General features: G+C 48.0%; 1 protein-coding gene across 1 annotated transcript in view; it reads left to right on the top strand.

Annotated features, from left to right (window-relative positions):
* The first annotated feature begins 981 nt into the window (after positions 1 to 981).
* Dchs2 (dachsous cadherin-related 2) overlaps positions 982 to 20,698 on the top strand; it is a 211,934-nt gene continuing 192,217 nt past the window's right edge. The window contains exon 1 of the mRNA XM_060378495.1: positions 982 to 3,044. Coding sequence (XP_060234478.1) covers positions 1,134 to 3,044 — 1,911 coding nt within the window. The 5' untranslated portion in view covers positions 982 to 1,133. The remainder of the gene's footprint in view (positions 3,045 to 20,698) is intronic.

Below are 20,698 nucleotides of genomic sequence, written 5' to 3' on the forward strand. Positions count from 1 at the left end.
GTCCTCCTCGCTGGCCGCGGGGAGTGACGGCGCGGAATAGCAGCGCGGCATAATAAAGCGTGCTTTGCACCATGTGTGCCACAGATTTTTCGGGGTTCCTGGAAGGCTCCTTCTTTTCTTTCACTCCCCCCACCCCCGCCCAATTCCGCCTTCCAGGCTTTGCAGTCAAACTGGCCCCAGCTGTGCACCGGCCTTTGACTCCATCTGTCCTTCCGCTGGGGATGAGGTTCTCTCGCCAAATAGAGAACACAAGTTTGGCTCCCTAAAGTGATCCTGACAGCCCCAACCTTCCTCGGAGTCACGGGCAGGCCCGCTGGAAAGGCTGTCCAGAGGACGGAGAGGGGGCGTGGGGGCAGGCTGCTGGCCTCGCCCCCAACCCCTGTGGACTCTGCACGCAAAGCCGGGCCGGGCCAGACCACCCTCCTCTTCCCCCGTCAGCACCACTGCCAGGGCTGCGTGTCCATCGGGTTGGCTCTTTTTCCCGGCCCCGTGCAGAACCGAGGCTCGCAGGTTGGAATTCGCCCCAGTGCGAGCCGCGTCACGCCCGGGGAAGGCTGAGTGGCAGGAGGTCGGGCCTGAGGGGCGACGCGCACCCACGGTCGGCGGAGAGGTGGGGCCGGGCCGGCGCCCCGAGCAGTCGCTGCCCGAGCGGCCCCTCCCACCGCTCCTCCCGCCCGCGCCCTCTCCCGGCCTCCCCGCCCTTCCTCCGCCCCCGCCCGGCCGGATCTCCTGCCTCCCTGTGTGCGCGCTTTAAATAATTTCCTCCTTTTTGGCAAAAGAAATAATGCACCTGACTTTACCAGAGGGAAACAACCAGCCGAGCAGAGCCAGAACAGATGTGAAAGGAACAGAAGGAGCGAGAGCGAGCGCTGGGACGCCCTTAAGGCCAGCCAGCGGCCGCCGAGGTGGCCGCGGCGGCAGAGGCGGCTCCGGGCGCCCGGGCGGCGGGAGCTGCGGCGAGGACCTGCGCGCCAGCTGCGGGTGTCCCCGCGGGAACTCCCGGGCCTTTTGACTTGTTTGCAAAACAAAGTCTTTTCCTCTCCGGCTCGGAGAGCGAGGAGCTCCGGGCTTGCTCCGTGATCCCGTCTCAGGCTGGCGGCCGCGCGGAGCTTCCCTGAAGAGCCGCGGGCGAGATGAGCGGCGCGGGGCGGAGGACGGGCGCAGCGCGCGCGGTGGCGGCGGCCCCGGGGGGGCGGCCCCGCGGCGCCCGGCTGGCCCTGCTGCGGGCGCTCGTGCACGCGTGGCTGTGGGCCGCCTCGGGCTCGTCCGCGCAGGTGTTCAACCTCAGCCTGGGGGTGGACGAGGGGCTGCCCGCCGGCACGCTGGTGGGCGACATCCGCGCGGGCCTGCCGGCCGCTCGGCAGCAGGCGGGGGGCGGCTTCTTCCTGTCGGAGGACTCGGAGGACTCCCCGCTGCTGGCCGACTTCCACGTGCACGCGGACACCGGCATCATCCGCACGGCCCGGCGGCTGGACCGCGAGCGGCGGGAGCGCTACAGCTTCGCGGCCGCCACGCTGCTGGGCGAGGTGGTGCAGGTGGAGATCCGCGTCCACGACGTCAACGACCACGCGCCCCGCTTTCCCCTCGCCTCCCTGCGGCTGGACGTGTCGGAGCTCAGCCCGCCCGGGACGGCCCTCCGCCTGCCCGGCGCCCACGACCCGGACGCGGGGCCGTTCGGCGTCCAGGGCTACACCCTGCTGCCCGCGCCCGACGCGCCGCAGGACCCCGCGGGCCCCTTCTTCCGGCTGCGCTATGGGCCGGCGCCGGAGCCGCTGGAGCTGGTGCTGCTGCGGCGCCTGGACCGCGAGGCGGCGGCCGCGCACGAGCTGAGCGTCGAGGCGTGGGACGGCGGCAGCCCGCGGCGCACCGGGCGGCTGCGCGTGCAGCTGCGGGTGCTGGACGAGAACGACAACCCGCCGGTGTTCGAGCGCGCCGAGTACCGCGCGGCGGTGCGCGAGGACGCGCGGCCGGGCGCCGAGGTGTGTCGCGTGCGTGCCACCGACCGCGACCTGGGGCCCAACGGCCTGGTGCGCTATAGCCTCCGGGAGCGGCCGGGGCCCGGCGAGCCGGGCTTCTTCTCGGTGGAGGAGCTGAGCGGCGTGGTGCGGGTGCAGAGGCCTCTGGACCGCGAGCAGCAGGCCTGGCACCAGCTGGTGGTCCAGGCCCGCGACGGGGGCGCCGAGCCGGAGGTGGCCACCGTGCGCGTGTCCATCGCCGTGCTGGACGTGAACGACAACCCGCCGGCCATCCACCTGCTCTTTCTCACTGAGGGAGGCGCGGCCCGGGTCTCCGAGGGCGCCCAGCCGGGGGACTACGTGGCTCGAGTCTCGGTGTCCGACGCGGATGGAGGCCCAGATGAGGAGGAGGCGGCGGCCGGGGTGCCGGGCACACGCCCTGGGCCGGGCAGCGTCGAGCTGTCCCTGGAGGGTGGGGACGGAGCCTTCGCGCTGCGGCCGGGCGGGCCCCCGGGAGTGTTCTTCCTCTGCGTCGCGGGCCCCTTGGACCGGGAAAGCCAAGATCTGTACCAGCTACGACTAGTGGCCACGGACGCGGGCGCCCCGCCACTGAGCACGGAGGAGGCCCTGCTGCTCTGGGTCTCGGACCTCAACGACCAGCCACCTGTCTTCAGCCAGGAGCATTACTGGGCGTCGGTGTCCGAGGCCGCGGTCCCAGGCACCTCGGTGGTTTGGGTCAGCGCTTTGGATGCGGACCAGGCTGGCACGGATCACGCCAGGCTGCGGTACACGCTGGTTCAGCTCCCGGATCCCCGCGACTCTCCGCCACCCACGGCAGAGCGCGCGCCCTCCTTCGGCATCGACCCCGAGACCGGTTTGATCAGCACCACCCGAGCTCTAGACCGCGAGGTCCAGGAGGCGGTGGAGCTGAGAGTGGTGGCGCAGGACCTCGGAGAGCCGCCGCTCGCCGCCACCTGCCTGGTGAGCATCGCTGTGGACGACGTGAACGACAACGAGCCGGTTTTCCGGAGGCAGGTGTATAACGCCACCCTTGCCGAGCACGCCCCGGTTGGGCACTGCTTCCTGCAGGTGAGTTTCGCAGGCCCCGGGCCCAGCTCAAGGCCTGGGATGCAGATGTCGAGTGGCTTGCTGCGTCCTGGCTCCAGAAGCAAAGGCACCTGTTGTCGTCGGCGCCCCTCCCCCATCCCGCCATCCCCCCCCTCCAAAGCTTTGTGTCGGGGCTTGGCTCTGTTATTTCTAAGGTCCTTCCACCATCTCAGGAGACTGTTTCTTGGAGTTTTCTTCAGAGTCCGGGTCCAGTTTCCTTCACACGGCACCGCCCCCAAATCTAACGGGGAGGTATCAGGTCCTAGGCAATGGCACACACTTTGGAGAACCTTAGGCGGTGTCTCGGGCCTCAGGGCCAGCCTTCACATTTTCAAACATTGAAAGTCTTTTGGCTGCCCACCGCCAAAGTCCCTCCCCCCCCCCCGCCTTTCCCACCTTCTGTGGGAGTTTATAAAGGTCATCAGGACCTCAAGGCGTTGCAGCTGTCACATTGCCGGCCGAGATCCCCCAGTGAGGACGTCAGCACTGAGGGGCGGAGCATCACCCATCCACCTTGGCTCTCCCAGGCCCTATGCTTGGCTGTTTGACTGTGTGTGTGTGTGTGTGTGTGTGTGTGTGTGTGTGTGTGTGTGATGGAGTTCCTGGATCTCTCTGTACTATCAGAGTGCCGTGTTCTGCCCTTCAGGTGGTTTTCTCACCTGATGTGAGATAAGCAAGTTTCCAAGCTTGCCTCAGTCACTCCAGGATAACTTGGGGGGATAGGAGGCTAAAGCTGCCTGACTGCTGGATCAGGCTTTAATTAACACTGAGCCTAGGGCCAGTTCAGGTCCCTGCTGGGGACTCTGCTTTGCGCTAGAACGCCCAGGCTTTAGCTTATAGAAAGTATGGCCCTGACAGCCGTTCGATAAGCGAAGGGCTTATGTAAAAATGGGTTTCATGGTTGCTTATGTCTTTTTAGCTTTGTAATCTTCACCCCTTCTCTAGCCCCCGGCTTCTGGAAATGGGGGGCATGGCTGTATGGGGTAGTATGACAGAATATCGGGCTATAAAAAAAAAGTGTGGCAAGAATTAAAGGTTTCTAAATCCCCAAGACCAAAATTAACTACCAATGAAACCTACACGGACTCAGAATGGTTCCTGGGAGCCCGCACCAGAGGTGCCTCACGCGGCCTCGCTACAGTCTTGACCTGAACACACAGTGTGGGCACTTGGTACTGCCCGCAGTTCTCAGCACCAGTGAACACTGCCAGGACGCCTGCGCTCACACTGAACTCTCATGTGAGTTGCAGTGTTTATTTTAAATTTTTATTATTTTTTACTAAAAATTTATATATTTAATACATGTCTATTAAATACATTTATCTTATATATGTATCTATAAGTACACACAGATAATTTTTGTTTAAAAAAGATTCAGGGTCTGTTGCAGCCACAGCTGGCTTTGAACTCACTATGTAGGCTTCCAGCTATGGGACTAAAGGCTTCTATTATGTGCACTTTCTGTTCTCATAAACATGCTTTAACTATAGAAAATAAATAACTTTGAACATTTCCCCACTCTCTCAACATACAGACAAAAAAAAAAAGCCCTGTGTATTCCATTGGATTATTTTGTGTAGGAATGTTTGATCTTAAAAACCACTGTCTGAATTGTTGACTTCCATAACAACGCTTCAATGAATTTTGACTTGGGGTTAGTAGAAAATTTACAGTAATTTCTGACATGGTCTTAAACATACACCTATCATTTTGTACTGCATATTTTTGTGAACCACGTTCTTAACATTAGTGACTACAAGATCAAAATGTGGACCAATTCTTAAAAACTGAAAGATACCCTGCATCCCGCAGTATCAAACTTTCAGCCCAAAGCTACTTCCCAGTGTAAAATTAAACAGGAGCACCCACTGTATTAGTGTGTAAATTTGGTTTTGTCTTTAATAAATGCAGCTGTTAGGCTGTATCTCCTGGTGAAGGAAAAAACCCTAAGTCCCAGGGCAGCCTTTAATCCATAAAAATAAAAAAACCAAGACCTTTTAAAATTTCAAAACTTAGGCCTTAGCTGGTCAGACTCTAAAACTACCTACATTAACCCGCCTACCATGCCTTATCCGGACACATGGCCAGCTAAACTCCCAGCATCCACAAACATGTCTGTTTTCCTCTGCATCTCCTAAAGAAAACAAAACACAACAAAACAAAACAAAAAAATATTTTCTCTCATCCCTTCCCAGAGTTCCTTTCTCCCAACTAGTGGTTTGGCTTCCACTTTCTGTCCTTCTGTTCAGCTGATTGGCAAATCAGCTCTTTATTGACAGCTGCTACATCCTCAGAAAATATTCCTTCATAATTCCCCCTTTTAGTCTAATAAAAGGCCTCCTCTACATATACATATGTATTATATAATACATCTGTGTATATATAAAGTAATACATCTGTATACATATATCTGTATATATAAAGTAAACTGCATACAGCAAGAACCACAAAACAATCAGGAAAACCATATATAAAAGTTACTTCATAGTGTTTTGTTCATTTTTATTTGGCAACCTTGAAGAAAACATCATCCCTATCTTGGTGGGTCTAAAATTCTGAACTTAAATCAATCGCTAGAATATCTCATCTCTATGTCTAGACCTAAAAACATCTTAATTCTTAGGCAACTAAGCTGAATTGTATGACTATAACTATTAGTCTTCAACTCCACCAGAGACTTAAGAAGGAACAAATGTTACCTAAATGTGCAGGAAGTGCAGGCATGCAGCTTCCAAAACTATAGAAAAGACAAGAGGTATTTGACTACCTGCACAGTCTGAAGTCCTGATTGGAAAAGTCTGTGATGTTGGATGATCTAGCCAGTTTTGAAATTGTCCTGGACAGATGCAGGTTTTTGAGGAAACAGTGTCATTAAGGCCCTTTGAAGTAGGATCACCTGGGCTACTTGTCCTTTTTTTTTGATTTCTGGTCCTCTTGCTCTGCAAAATATATAAACTTTCTAAAGTATTATACATTTTGTATAAAGTATGGGCTGTGCACTGGGCAGTTTGATTAAAGATGATTCTCTGTAAAATAATTTTCTATCTATGCCATTTAAAAGAATGGCATGGTAGGTCTTGAGCAACCTGTACCCAAAGATTTATTGGATATGCATACCTGAAGCCCTGGCTGGAGACATTTTCATATTTCAGTCAGTCTTAGAGCTGTTCCACGTGGAGGGATCAGCAAATTTGGTTACCTGTCCTATTTGGTCTTCTTGATATCTTCCCTTTTGTCTGCGGCCAAGATCTTTAGGAGGTCTCCCCCTGTCAAATCTGATTTTTATCAGTTTGGATGGAATTCACAGTTTTTTTTCTCCTGTAGAAACAAATGTATAACCCCTTCCCCAGTGTAACACACCTTTTAAAATTCATTGACATCAGTATAAAATGTAGGAGCTTCAGAAATTTGAGTCCTTTTTATTATTCAAGGGAGAATCCAACTAGTTCTTTTTATGTACTGAATTTGTTTGCTTTTTTGGCTATTTGTTGTTAATTCCCCCCCCCCAAAAAAAAACCCACAACACTACAAGCTCTTTGCCAATGTTGTCTTTCCATAATAATGCATAATAAGGCAATTAGTGAAACGTACCACAATCACAACTTCATCTATTTTAGGTAATTGGCAAAACCTCATTTTTCCTTTTAGGATCAATTCAGAAAATGTTTCCATAATTTTTTTTTTTTATGTTTTACTTTGTTTGAGTGCTAAAAATACCCATTCTATATAGGCATTAATACTTTAAAATCTCTTTTAATTACGTTTCTTGTATCTTTTTTTCCCTATTTCACCTCAAATCTTTCCAACACCCCAACACCAGGTAGGAGAGAGAAAGGGTTAGTGGGAGAGGGGGTGCAGTATGAGATCTAGTCGCCTGAGAGCTGTAGAAATCCTCTCTACTTGACTCTGGTGGCTTTGCCTCAGCGGCTGGGTGAACTTCTCTGGCCCTCTAGCTGTGACTGTCCTCTAAATTCCAGAGTATTTTCCCTCTGTGTCTTTAGCCTCCCCTTCTTTCTTTCCCTTTCTCTTTCCTTTACCCTTTCCATCATTTCTTTTTAGTTTTTAAGTATAGAGTCTCACCACATAGTCCAGAACTCAATATCCTTCTGCCTCAGCCTTTCACATAGTGGGATGAAAACTGAATCAAAACAACCCTTTTTCTTTTTAAGTTGCTTGTCTCAAGTATTTTGTTATAGTAAAGGAAAGCTGACTATGATAGCTCTGTGGGCACTTGTCTCAGTGTCTTCATTCCTTTCTCCCTACCTGCTCCTTATGTAAAACCCCTTCTTACTATTGTATCCAGAGTTCCTGTCAGTGTCTTGGGTCTGTAGTGGTCTACAGGAGGGTCCTCAAACTTTTCCACTGGTTGCTCCTTTGTTCTGAGAAAACTTTATGTGATCTCTGGCATATAGACATATAACATAAGTATACAAATTAAACATTTTCTGATAAAAAATTCCAAAACAATTGATTAGTATATATAAATTTTTCATTTATTAAAGAAAAATGAAATTTGGATAATACGGACATGAATGTGCTTGGCTAGTTTCACATAAAGAATTAGCATGTTTAATATGGCACTATGTTGAATAGCTTCAGTATTTTTTCAGTTGGTCCATAGTTTGCTTTTGTTGTCATCATTGCTGAGAATTCTGTGTAGCGTAAATAATGTAGCACAAGATGGCAGAAGCATGTTTGGGGCTAGTTCAGAAATCCTTGGAAATTCTGTCTCAATCTCAAGCCAAAATCCATTGAGTGATTTTGTCAAAATTAAAGTCACGTAAGCAACTCAGACAACAGTTTTAAAACCTCAAACATTCTGACAAAACAATGTGATTTGTTCATGCTAAGGAATGATGGGAGGAGCCTATTGAAAGTCTTTGTTTTCTGTAATTAAAACATTATGCTTCTATAAGACTAGACAACTTTGTATGAGCAGCAAAAGCTCCACTAGCCTGGAATCCCAGCTAAAGTGTTCCAGGCAGGGGTGCCAGCAGGGGTGAAGGTTGTGGCTGTGGCCTGGTGTCTTGGCAGGTGTGGGGGGAAAGCCATGTGCTGGGTGGTTTGAACCAAAGTTGCAGTGAAGCTGCACCCTGCAGGATGGGTCATTGCTCCCTCAAACTCCCTGGATTTATTGCATGTTGTATTTTCACTTAGGATTTCAGTGCTGTGCACTTAGAAACTTTTTACCTTAGCCATATGTTTTGTGACCCCCCCACCCCCAACTCAATTATGTGATGGCATGGAACTGTGATACACAATTTGAAAACCTGTGGTTTGACAGAGAGGGATTTACACCCTGACATCCAGCTGCTGTCCTTACCCAGCTCAGGTGTCTAACTTCGGTCTCTAAAACTGACTCCCCTCTGCTGTGATGTGAGCTCAGCTCACAGCCTCTGTTTACAACCAGGTCTGAAAACAGTTATTAACCACAGCTCTCATGCCCTAGTAGCACAAGCATGGGCACAAGGCTACTTTTTTCTAGCCCCCTAAGAATCAGGAGACTTGATCTGCTAACTCGTTTGTTTAATAAACATCTGTTGGGTAAAGGTCAGCAGAGGAATAAATATTTACCAAGTGCCTGTTACGCGGTGGACCAGTTCTCCGTGCTGGGGACACAGCAGTGAGCACAATGAGCAGCTCTATTTTGATTTATTACAGTTTATTCACTTTGTGTCCCAGCCATAGCCCCCTCCCTTGTCCCCTCCCAACCCCACCCTCTCTTCCTCTTCTCCTCTCATGCCCCTCCCATAGTTGACTGATACGGGAGGTCCTCGTTTCTTTCCACCTGACCTAGCCTATCAGGTGTCCTCAGGACTGGCTGCATTGTCTTCCTCTGTGGCCTGGCAAGGCTGCCAACTCCCCCTTCAGGGGGAGGTGATCAAAGAGCCAGCCACTGAGTTCATGTCAGAGACAGTCCCTGTTCCCATTACTAGGAAACCCACTTGGAAACTGCCATGGGCTACATCTGTGCAGGGTTCTAAGTTATCTCCATGAATTGTCCTTGGTTGGAGTATCAGTCTCAGAAAAGACTCCTGTGTCCAGACTTTTTGGTTCTGTTGCTCTTTGTGGAGCTTCTGTCCTCTCCAGGTCTTTCTATCTCCCCCTTCTTTCATAAGATTCCCTATACTCTGCCCAAAGTTTGCTCATGAGTCTCAGCATCTGCTTTGATACCCTGCTGGGTCGAGCCTTTCAGAGGCCCTCTGTGGCAGGCTCCTGTCCTGTTCCCTGTTTTCTCTCTCTTCAGATGTCCATTCTGTTTACCTTCCTGAATGAGGACTGAGTGTTTTACCCAGGGTCCTCCTTCTTGGAAAAGCTCATTTTTATATTGCAGATTAGGACCGTTTATATCTCACAGTCTCCTTGGAGAAGCTTGTATAGGAGGGGCCCCTGGATAGGGACCCTTAGAGTTCTGCCGTCTGTGGGTACATGGAGGAACGGGAAGACAGGAGCTCTGCTCCGTGGCCAGAAAGGACAAAGCTGTGTTATCTTGCTTCTCATTCATGCTATCTTTGGGAATTGTTTTCTTTTGACTGATCTTCGTCTGTAGTAGAGCCACTGTGTATGTTGGCTTTGTTTGTGTTGTACTCTCGTGCCGAATACCACACTAGGAGTTGGTGTGATCAAAGGGAAGGTTGCTCACCACCTTTGCACTTGTCAAGGGCTGAGCAGTGATCATGGCTGGCATTGGTGAGGAAGTGAACGAAGGAGGCCCGAGGGACAGTTTGGGGCCTTGTACCAAGATGTCATGCCAACTTTGGAAACGACACTTTATTGAGGAAGGTATTTTCTATACTTCCAGTACCACTTTGATTACCCCCAGGTGTGACCACAATCCCTGGCAGGACTTTCAGGGTTTCTTACCTGTGGCTTTTGTCCCTCCCTTTTTACCTGTTGCCATCACCCTGGCTCTGACTCCAATCACTTCTTGCCTACTGGTAAGCTTGCAGGCATATTTACTTAGTGGCTCTTGTTCTTCATTTTTGTTCTTTCCTTAATGCTTTTCTGTTCAGTGGTGTGTGTGTGTGTGTGTGTGTTGCAGTAGTTCTCCTTTGTGAGTAGAAGCAATGGATTCTAGGTATCTTGATGGAATGCAGTGCACTGGTATTTGGGTCTCCTGCATTTTTCCACCTTCTTTCTCTCACAAGGTAGACTGTGCTGAGGAGGTGATGGCTGGTCGGGGCTCTCCCTCCTTACCTTGTGTGCTCATAATTCACACAATTATAGTCATTGGCTCTTTGGAATTTATGGTGTGCTTTGCACTGCTTGCTCTGTCTGTCTTGTCTTGCTCCCTGTGATGCTGACACTCTCACTGTTGAACACACACACACACACACACACACACACACACTTACTTAGTGTATACTACCTTTGATGTTTGTGTTTCCTGTGTAGGTTTGTATTTTTTGGGTTAAGGGAATCCAGACTACCTGCTCACATACACAAGATGAAGATGTTTCCATGACAACCATGTGTGCTTATGTTCACAGTATGTCTAGGTCACATGCTAACTACCGTCTTCTCTGTCTTTCCGTTTTCCAGCCGGCACAGCTTAGTGTCCTAGTGTCTGGTGTGTGTGGTAGGTGCCCCTGGTTTTGCTTGAGGACCTGTTTTAGACACTCTGGGTGAACTTGATGACCTTCTTCCCTCTCCTACCCAACTGCTAACCATGAGTTTTCCTGCTCATGGAACGTGATCACATACACTTGAGTACCCATGGAAAGGAGACGTGTAATGCGGAATCTGTGGGCTGTGTCTCTGGCTACAGGGCTTTGCAGTCTGTGTTCCAGGATTAAAGGTGAGCAAGAGGCGTGACACTGTTCATATCTGCAAAGACTGTGATAAGACAGCACACAGTGATAGAAAATATGGACCTTGGGGTTCAGGAGCCCAGGTTTGGATATCTGGTCTACCTCTTAACTAGCCATGTAGCTCTGGGCTTTCGTTTTTTTTTATCTACAAAACATTAGATAGCAATGGCATCAGTCTGCTTGTTTTGTGGATGATGAAGCAATACACCCATGTGAAGAAGAATTCTTGACCCATAGGAAGTGCATAATGCTTGATATATACATATGTATGTAGTGTGTGTATATGTATATGTGTGCATGTATGTTTGTGCATGTGTATATGTGTGTGCATGTGTATGTGTGTATGTGTGTGTATGTGTATATGTGTATATGTGTATGTATGCATGTATATGTGTGTATATGTGTATGTGTGTATATGTGTATGTGTGTATGTGTGTATATGTGTATGTGTGTATGTGTGTATATGTGTATGTGTGTATGTGTGTATATGTGTATGTGTGTGCATGTGTATGTGTGTATGTGTGTGTATGTGTATGTGTGTGCATGTGTATGTGTGTATGTGTGTGTATGTGTATATGTGTATGTGTGTATATGTGTATGAGTGTATGTGTGTATATGTGTATGTGTGTGCATGTGTATGTGTGTATGTGTGTGTATGTGTGTAGTGTATGTGTATGTGTGTATATGTGCATGTGTGTGAGTGTGTGTAGGTGTGTGTGCATATTCACATGCAGCTGTATGAGGAAGTACTGGTGAAAGCATGTGCAGCATGTGTGTGGTGGTCAGAGGGCAGCTTTTCATTCTTCCACCCTGTTTTGAAGCAAGGTCTCTCTTGTCTCTCCTACTGCCCTGAATACCGGCCCACAAGATTTCATCTGATTCTCCTGTCTCCACCTCACATATCACAACAGAGTGCTGAAATCACAGATTTCAGTGAGCCATTGCACTGATCATTTATATGGCTCCCAGGACTGAACTCAGATCATCAGGATTGAATAGCAAGTGAGACCTAATGAGCCATATCCCTGGTCCTGTACCTTATATATTTACAAATAGTAGTAAATGATAATTTTGGAAAGAATTAAACTTGGTGAGATTAAAATATCTACTTTTCAAATGTGAAACATCAATAAAAAACAGTACTAATAAAAAAATAATGTTCTTTGCATAGAAGGATAGAAAAGGAGCGAATATAAGTTGTGTTTTGAGTTTTAGTGGCTCTCTGTGCTGTGACAATGCTGACATGTTTCTGCCTTCAGAAGTCTGTCATATCTCCCTATGACCTTTCCTCCTGTGCTGGGAAAGCTGAAGAAAGCTCTCAGCAGGTCTCTTCAGAAGAGCAGTAGCTTTCTAGATGTGTTATGCTGCTCTCAGAGAGGGACAGAGTCACGTTATAGGTGCTGAAGGAGGCCTTGGTGGGGTCAGTCACAGGTCCTCAGGTCCCTTACTTCAGAGTCTCCACCAACAGTGGACTGCTAGCACCAAGCCACTCTGGGGGAGTTAGGGCAGAGCACAGGGAGCCCCAGTCTCTGTCCTGCCTCCCAGCAGGACTGTTTGGTCCTTGTCTGGAGATGAACTTCACCCGGAGTCATAACCCTCAGCTACCACCTCTGTCGTGGCTGTTGACACTCTGGGCTCACTTTTAGCCACTTTCCCTCATCCACAGGCTGTTGCGACTTTGATGTAAAGCTAGAAGAGAATTGGCATTTTTTGGTAGGGAGTGACATGCTAGAGTTAGGGAACTTCCGGGGGTCCACACATTCAGAGGTCTCCTAGCGTGATATGCGCGTGTGCTGGCAGCCCGTGGTAGGTTTTCCCACTGTCGCTGGAGGCCTTTGTGTGCGTGTGTGTGAAAATGTATGGTGCCTTGCTAGGGCCAGCCATCTCCAAGGAGAGTCACTCAGGGAGGCCACGGAAAACTGTGATCAGTAAGATTTTCTTCCTCTGAGAACTGAAATCTGACAATAAATTAAGTTCATTAACAACCAAACACCAGACTTCTCCTAATGGGGCTCTCACCTTATAAATTAAAAATGAGCAGCGGGAGCAGTAATTTATATTTTCATAGCACATTGGGGAAATTAGCTAGATCATATATAGAAATACATACATATATGCCACGTTATTTGAATCTTACTGAGTTGAAACCTTGATGTAAAAGGAATGTGTTCTTTAGTTTTCTTAAGGGAAAAGGAGGAGAAGGTGAGGGGGATGGAGGAGGTCGGGGTGGAGAGAGGCAGGGGACCCTGCACTCAGGGTGTAATACATGAGAGAATGATAAAGAAGGAGCACGTGTTTGAAAACGAAAGAGCAGTGGGCATCGGCACAGACATGAGGGTGTCCACTTAGTGGCTGGAAAGGAGCCCGGTCTTAGCACGGAAGCCACAGGAAGAAGTCTTGTAAAGAAATTTGATGATTTTTAGTCAGCCTACCTAAAAATGGGTTTCTTCCTGGAATTTTTATATTTATGTACACACACACACACACACATATATATATATAATTGAATTTTGCTCATATTTGGTCCCTATTACCCTCCCAGTCGTGACCTCCTCTATACTTCTCCATGTATGTGTATGTTCCCTGTAGCTATGTATATGTGCATATATTTGCTAGATTTTTCACATGAGAAAAATGAGAGTTGACAGTTTACCTCACCCCTTCAGTTATTAGTGCTCCTTCCGCTTTAGTCTGCACCCAGAGATGCCCTTCCACTGTATGTGTAAAAACAAATACATTTTTTATATTTAACTGGAGTTCACAAATGAGAGAACATGTGTTTGTCTTTCTCTGTCTGGTTTATTCACTTAACGTGATGATCTTAATGTCTTTTGCTTTCCTGCAAATTGGGCATGTGGGTTTATGCTGGTCAACCCGTCTGACCTGGTGCCAGTACTGTACAGTTTTTGTCACTCTTGCTCTGTAGTATATTTTGAGAAGAAGTACTGTGATATGTCTATCCTGGATATTCCTGTTAGATTAAATTGCCTCTTCAGAATCTTCTCAGCTTCTATATAGAGTGTTTGCATTTTTTCCCAAGTTCTATGAAGGATTGTTAGGATTATCATGGTGATTGTATTGAATCTGTAGATCACACTTCTGACTTGGGTATTTTAAAGTAAAGGTCTTTTATTATGAATGGAAAATTTTATCTTGATTTCTTACTTGGTAAGTTTGTTATTGAGTTATAGGAAAGCTACTGAGTTTTTATGTTGATTTTGGATCCTGCTACTTTGTTCAGAGTTTATCCCATCTAAGAGGAAAAATAAGAGACAAAATAATGAAAAATGCCTAAGTAAAATATGACTGCAAGAAGTGAAGCAAAAAAGAAAACCATGAAAATTTCCTTTCCAGAGAAGAAGGAAGAGGAGGAGGAGGAAGAGGTGGCCAGGAGTGGTTGCACACACCTTTAATCCCAACACTCAGTAGACAGGGTCAGGTGGAGCTCTGTGAGTTCAAGGCCAGACTAATATACATAGTGAGGCCCTGTCTGCAAAAGAAGATGGAGGACGGGGAAGAGGAGGAGAGAAACAGTCCTACTAAAACTACTGCAAAAACAGAAAAGGGGACTACCAGGGGAAAACCATGGTGCAATGGTGGGACTTCCTTCTTGGTTCCCTAAACCGAAACAGAGTGGGGGTCAGCTGCTTCCTGTGAGTCATACTGGCTCTGAGCTTGCATGGAACAAATGTTAGCGAGCCGCTCCCGTCAATTCAGTAGCTTCTCTTCTTTGCACACCAGTGCCCTCTGCTGGCCACACTTAATGGTGCAGTCTGTGGCTGCTTGGTTCCTTTCCGCTATCCTGAGTCGCTCCAGTTTGCCCAGTTTGTTCTGGGGTAGCTAATACTCTAGTTGGGGCCGGGGCACGTCTCTTCACTACAGTGGGAGTCAGGAAGGCAAACACAGCACCAATGTCTGCAGGTGGAGGACCCGTCACCTTACTCTCAAACCCACAGAAGTGTGGGTTCTGAGCGCTCTCTGCAGTCTCTGCAGAAGTGAACTTTGGGGACCCAGCACTTGATCCGCTGGCGGTCTCAAGCTCAGTGCTGTCAGACTCCATGGCTGTTCTGAAAGGATGAGGTCAGCTCCTGGTCACAGGGCATAGGTTACCTTACCTACGTACACAAGCCTGGGCTGAGCAGTCTGTCCTGAACGTTTTGGCTTGCCAGGGTCCAGTCTTCGGTCTTTCCATGATTGCCTCCTGTAGCTGCTCCTGTCCCTCCGGCTTTGGCAAGGTGACTTCAAGCTCCCTAACTTGTGATTGTCCTCTGTTGTTGGGCTCAAAGGACAGATTTAAACAGCAGGCTGCCTCTCAAGATGGTACCCAGCCATATCCCTTGGGCTCATACAGACTGGCAAAGTGGAACTGCTTTTGCTGCTGACTCATCCACCAGAGGAATGGCTGTCTCTCTAACCCTGCAGCTGCTGTGTGGGTAGGAGAGTGGTGTCTTTCACAGGCGCCCTGCTTTGCCCTCCAGATAAGCTTCTGCCTCCCCTTTCCCCAGCAAGGTGCCATGCAGTCGGCACTGAGGTGGCTCTGCACTGAATCATCCTTCCTCTCAGTGCCCCTTCCTCCTTGTGGTAGTTTGAAGGAGAGTGGCTGCAATAGGCCAACGCTTGGTCTCCAGTTGGTGGGACTGTTTGGGAAGGATTGGGAGAGTTGTTGGAGGGAGTATGTCACTGGGAATGGGCTTTGAGGTTTCTAAGACTTCTAGTTTCATGGGATGGAGACTGAATAGGCCACCTAGTCAGGAGGGATTTCCAGTAGAGGGAAGGGGACACCAATTCACCCATAAAATCTTCAACCCAAAACTCATGCCTATAAGATGTGCAGGGATACAGAGAGAGCAAAGATTGAGGGAATGACCAATCAATGCTTGACACAACCTGAGACTCACTCCATGGGAGAGAGCCAACCTCTGACACTGTTAAGGACACTCTGCTACACTTACAGACAGGAGCCTAGCATAATGGTCCTCTGAGAGGCTCCACCCAGCAGCTCGAAACAGATGCTGAGACCCACAGTCAGACATTAGGTGAAGCATGAGGGGCCTTAGGGAAGAGGGGAGGGAGAGGATAAAGGGACCTGAATGGGACAAGAACTTCACAAGAAGACCAATAGAATCACCTAAACTTGGACTGCGGGGGGGGGGGGTGGTGTTTATGGACACTGAAGCATCAAGCAAGGACCATTCATGGACTGGACCTAGGCCCTCTACACATATGAAGCTGATGGGCAGCTTAGTCTTCATGTGGGTTCCCTAGTAAGAGGAGCAGGGGCTGTCTCTGACATGGAGTCTGTTGCCTGTTTTTGATCACTTCTACTTGGTGGGGCTGCCTTTCGTGGCCTCAGCGGAAGAGGACGTGCTTAGTTTGATGCGACTTGATGTGCTGGGATGGGTTGGTGGGGGTGGGGACTCCGTTTTTCTGAGGAGTAGGGGAAAGAGGAAGAGAGGGTGGGGTCAGGAGGAGAGAGAAGGGGCTACAATCAGGATGCAAAGTGAACAAACAAATAAAAACAGAACAAAATAAAACGCCCAAGACGTTCTTAGCTCTCTCTGCCTTCTTCTTTAAGATAAGTTCTTGGCTCCTGCTCCAGTACCTTGCTGGCTGCCATGCTTCCCACCGTGATGGTCATGGAGTTACTCCTGAAACTATAAGCTTCCATAAACTCTTCTGCAAGTTTCCTTGGTCACAGTGTCTTCTTATCACTGGAATTTAAAAGTAATCCAGGCATTCTCTTTCTCTTTATGGAATGGTTTATTCTTTCTTATTCCTCCAGTGTTTCTCCGCTTTTCCATGGAGGCAGCATCTAACCCACCATCTTACCTGAAAGTCTGTATCCTGGAAGCAGTGTTAAAGAAATGGGAGGACACAGCCCAGGAGGAGGTTTTGCCCAGAGTTTGTCTTATGTCTTGCTGGAAGCAATTGGAAGACATGGCGGATCTCTGAGTTCAGACTGACATACAGAAAGTAAGGTTTGGGGAAGGTTTTTGTTGATGAGTGAAGGAGAAGCAATCAGGCGAGATAAGTAGAGAAAACCCTGCTATGTTAGCATAGTTAGCATAGTGCCATAGAGAGGAAGTCCTGGGAGGCCTCCTGGGGGAGATCTGGGTGGGACTGAATAAAATGGGAGAGAAGACATTGTGGAAAGAGTCAAGGAAGAGGGGATGTCTTGCTTTCAGTGAGTGTTGTTCAGGAGGCATGAACAACAAGTGTTCTGGAAGAAGACCTCTCATTCCCTGAATGCTGTCCTTGGCCAGGAGTCCAGGAAAGGACGTCACGAGGCTGGTTAGAGATTCATACTAGAGTACAACAGTCAGAACAAGGCTGGAGACACACACCCAGGAGTCCTACAGAGAGAGATGAAGATTACAGCTGTGCACAAGAAGATGCGGGCAATGAGAGAAGTGACAGGGCCAAGGGTGAGGGCTGGGCGCAGTCTCTCCTTTCCTGATGTTTGGAGGCAGAGCTCCATCGTGACACAGCCATTTGCCTGTTCTCCTAGGTCCCATGTGCCAGGGCTAGATACTTGAAATGCCCACCCACCCTCTTGAACACAAGAAGCACATTATCAAACTCTGTTAGTCTCTTCCTTTCATCTGCCCTGTTTGTCATAGACCTTGTGAGTACCCCATTTTCACTGAAGACACTGGTGTTCTTTAGGAGTCTGTTGCCTTCGTGCTAACTCTTGTAATGCAAGTAAGCTGATGTCCCATTTCCTCAACTGATCCAATATATATACACACTAGCTTCTACTCCAAGAACTGTGTTCCTCAAGATTATGGGTTCTAGTTTAACCTGGAATCATCTAAAACTTCTTTACCTCTTAAATGTCTATCCATCCCAGGCTCTGGTCACTGCATTCCTTTAGGGTTATTTTTTTTTTTTTAATTTGTTTTGTTTTCCAAAGCAGGGTCTTGTTATGCAGCCTTAGGGTACTGGAATTTAATATGTAAACCAGACTGGCCCCTACCTTGCCATGGTCTTCCTTTTGCAGTGTTCCAATTGTGTGCCCCTAGACCCAGCTGGCTTTGATTTAAAAACAAGTATTTATTATTGTGTGTGTGTATGTGTGTGTACGTGCATGTGTGTGTGTGTTTATGAGTGTGTGTGTGTGTGTGTGTGTGTGTAAGTGATGTGATGTGCTGTGCTGTAATGTAGCATGTGACTTCAGGCATCCGTGTGCCACAGAATATATTCGCTAGGGTGTATAGGGGCAGAGGATAACTTTCAGGGTTGGTGCTTTCTTTCCATTGTGGTATTTGGGATGAAGCTCAGGTCTTCAGGCTTTGAGGGGCCAGTGCTGTCACCTGCTGGGCTATCTCACTGGCCCTAGGTTTGTATTTTGAATCTAGATTATTTTTTTAAGTCTACTTTTTAATCTCTTCTTGCACATAAGTCTCCTTCTACAATTGGTCCTTCTCTGTTCACCAAATTAACTTTTGCTCTTTGATATCTGCATATATGTCACTAATACTGGATCAGTATAATTACATACTAGACTGATATGCTGGATATGTTATGATTCTGCCTAAAAGCACCACATTGGTGCTTTGCAGGACTGCTGGAGTAATTCCCAGAGACCTGTTGACCCTACTGTAAGTAACTATATGATAGTATGATACCCAGCTGTTGGCTGATTCTCCCGATGCCCTCCAGCCTTTCTCTTAGAGCCTTTGTCTTTCAGCATAACATCTTGTTGCTGGTACGACTAATCACATCTCCTGCTAAGTGTAACCGTGCATCCAGAAAGTTGCTTGTTTTAATGTTTGCACCACCCAGTTCCTGAGGACTATGTGATTTTTCTCAACCCAGTCAAACCCATTTAAATTTAGACTCCACAGCTCATCTCTCCTGTTCACCTTGACGTGACTGTTTCGTTACATCGTTGTCCTCTGGCCTCCACCTCCATTCCTGTTTCTTCTTGTTGGCATGGAATATGCATCTCACATGGTTGAAAGTATTTACAGATTATGTTTGTGGTTGCCTTGTCCCCATTGTCTCAGCTGCTTTCCTCAATGTAATGACAGATCCTGCTTCTTGGTGGCCCTTTTCCCCACTCAACTCTGGTCATGTGTTAAGACTCCTTCCCACCGACAGAGAAGCTCTGGAAATGTGTGGCTTGTCTGTTCCATGTCTTGTGTCTGTTGAAATAGACCTAGTACCCTGGTTTAGTCTGTGAGTAGGAATGTCTTCGTTCACATCTGCTGGTGTCAAGAAACTGGGAAGAAAATGTAGTTGCTAAAGTGTGAGAAATCCTAGCACTTTGTAGGTGGAAGTATGAACATCAGCAGTTTGAGGACAGTGCGAGCTGCATGAGACCCTTAAAACAAAAGAAAACAGATTAAAGCAAGAGATGTTGGAGCGACTGTTGCTCATTTCTTAGTGTTACACCCCGTAGTTTGTAGGAACCCTTTGATTTACTAAGTTACATGATCAAGTTTGAACTCATTGAAATAAGGTGTTCTATCAAGCAAAAGAAAATGCCTTCATCTTGATTATTGTTTGAATACCTGCTCCTTTAAAAATTCAGACGGTGTGGCTTTGAAGACGACAGCCCTGTCCCGTCTCTGTAGCAGAGCGCTGTGTCTTAGCAAGCCTTTTAATTTCTTTCTTAAAAGCCAGGGTTGTTAACGTCCCTGTAGGCTTGACCATTTTCCTGTCAGCGTGCCTAGCTCAACTAGCCTGATGATGAAGTGTGTGAAAGCTTTTAGGAAAGGTGGGGGAAGAAGAGATTTGCTGGTCCCTATTACTTCCATGTGTCTTTTGGGTGGAAGAACATTCTGGTGAGCAAAAGCTTGTGCAGTGCAGCCAGACACATGTGGATTTGAATTTCAGTTCTGCCACCAAGTGGCCTTCTCTGGAGCAAGTTCCCAAGCTCTGTGAGCCTCAGTGTTTTCATCCATAAAATAGGCAAGATACTGGAATCTACCTTGTGGGATTAGGGTGTGACTACATGTGATGACGTTTGGGCAGCTCAAGGAGAAGCTTCTAACCATGGAGACACCCAGGAAGAAGGTCATCAAGTCTACTTCCACTTGAGCATTAGTTACACAAAGGTTCAAAGAGAGAGTAGAAGAAGAAAGGAAATCAGTCCTTTCAAAAAGTCCTGATGGCTAGTTATGTAAATGATTAATGACACCAGCATGTCCCTCACTTGACACTCTCTTTGGGGATTCAGTTCTATATGTAGTTAGGGTCTTACCTTGAGCAGTTGGACAGAAACCTCGTGAATGCCAGGGCATCTTGACTTTCTTGGTTTAAAGTAATGCCTTGGCGGATCCCTGCTGCCCTTCTGTCATACTTGAGTGTCACAGGGTCTCTGTGACAGGGCACCGGTACTTCTCTGCTTTTACAAAGCCATTTCCTGAGAAAGAAGCACCACAGGCTTATCCTCACAGCTCTTCCGCTGGGGTGACAGTGAAGCCTCAGAGGACAAAAACCTTTGGTATCCTACGATGGTGGTCAGCTTGTGTCATTATCTTTTCATTGTTTTTTGTTTTTTTTCCGAGAATGTTTCCTTCCTAAGCAGGGCTCAGAATGTGGCGAAGGAGAGAGGTGCTTTGGGTTTCTCTTTAAAGAAAGATGACATCACTAACAGGATCAGTCACAAGTCCTCTCATCCAACATGTATTGATACTTACTATTTGGAGCATGAAGTTAAAGTCATGAAAAAAAAAACATTTAGGGAATCGACTATCTGAACAAAGACTCAAACTCATTTAAATTTCTTCTTACAGTACTGTAACAAGTCATTCCTAACCAATCATTTTATACGTAAAATAAGGGAACTTTAGAAATATTATCATTATTAAATATTAA

This window comes from Meriones unguiculatus, chromosome 2 (genome assembly GCF_030254825.1).
Source record: "Meriones unguiculatus strain TT.TT164.6M chromosome 2, Bangor_MerUng_6.1, whole genome shotgun sequence".
NCBI classification, from domain to species: domain Eukaryota; kingdom Metazoa; phylum Chordata; class Mammalia; order Rodentia; family Muridae; genus Meriones; species Meriones unguiculatus.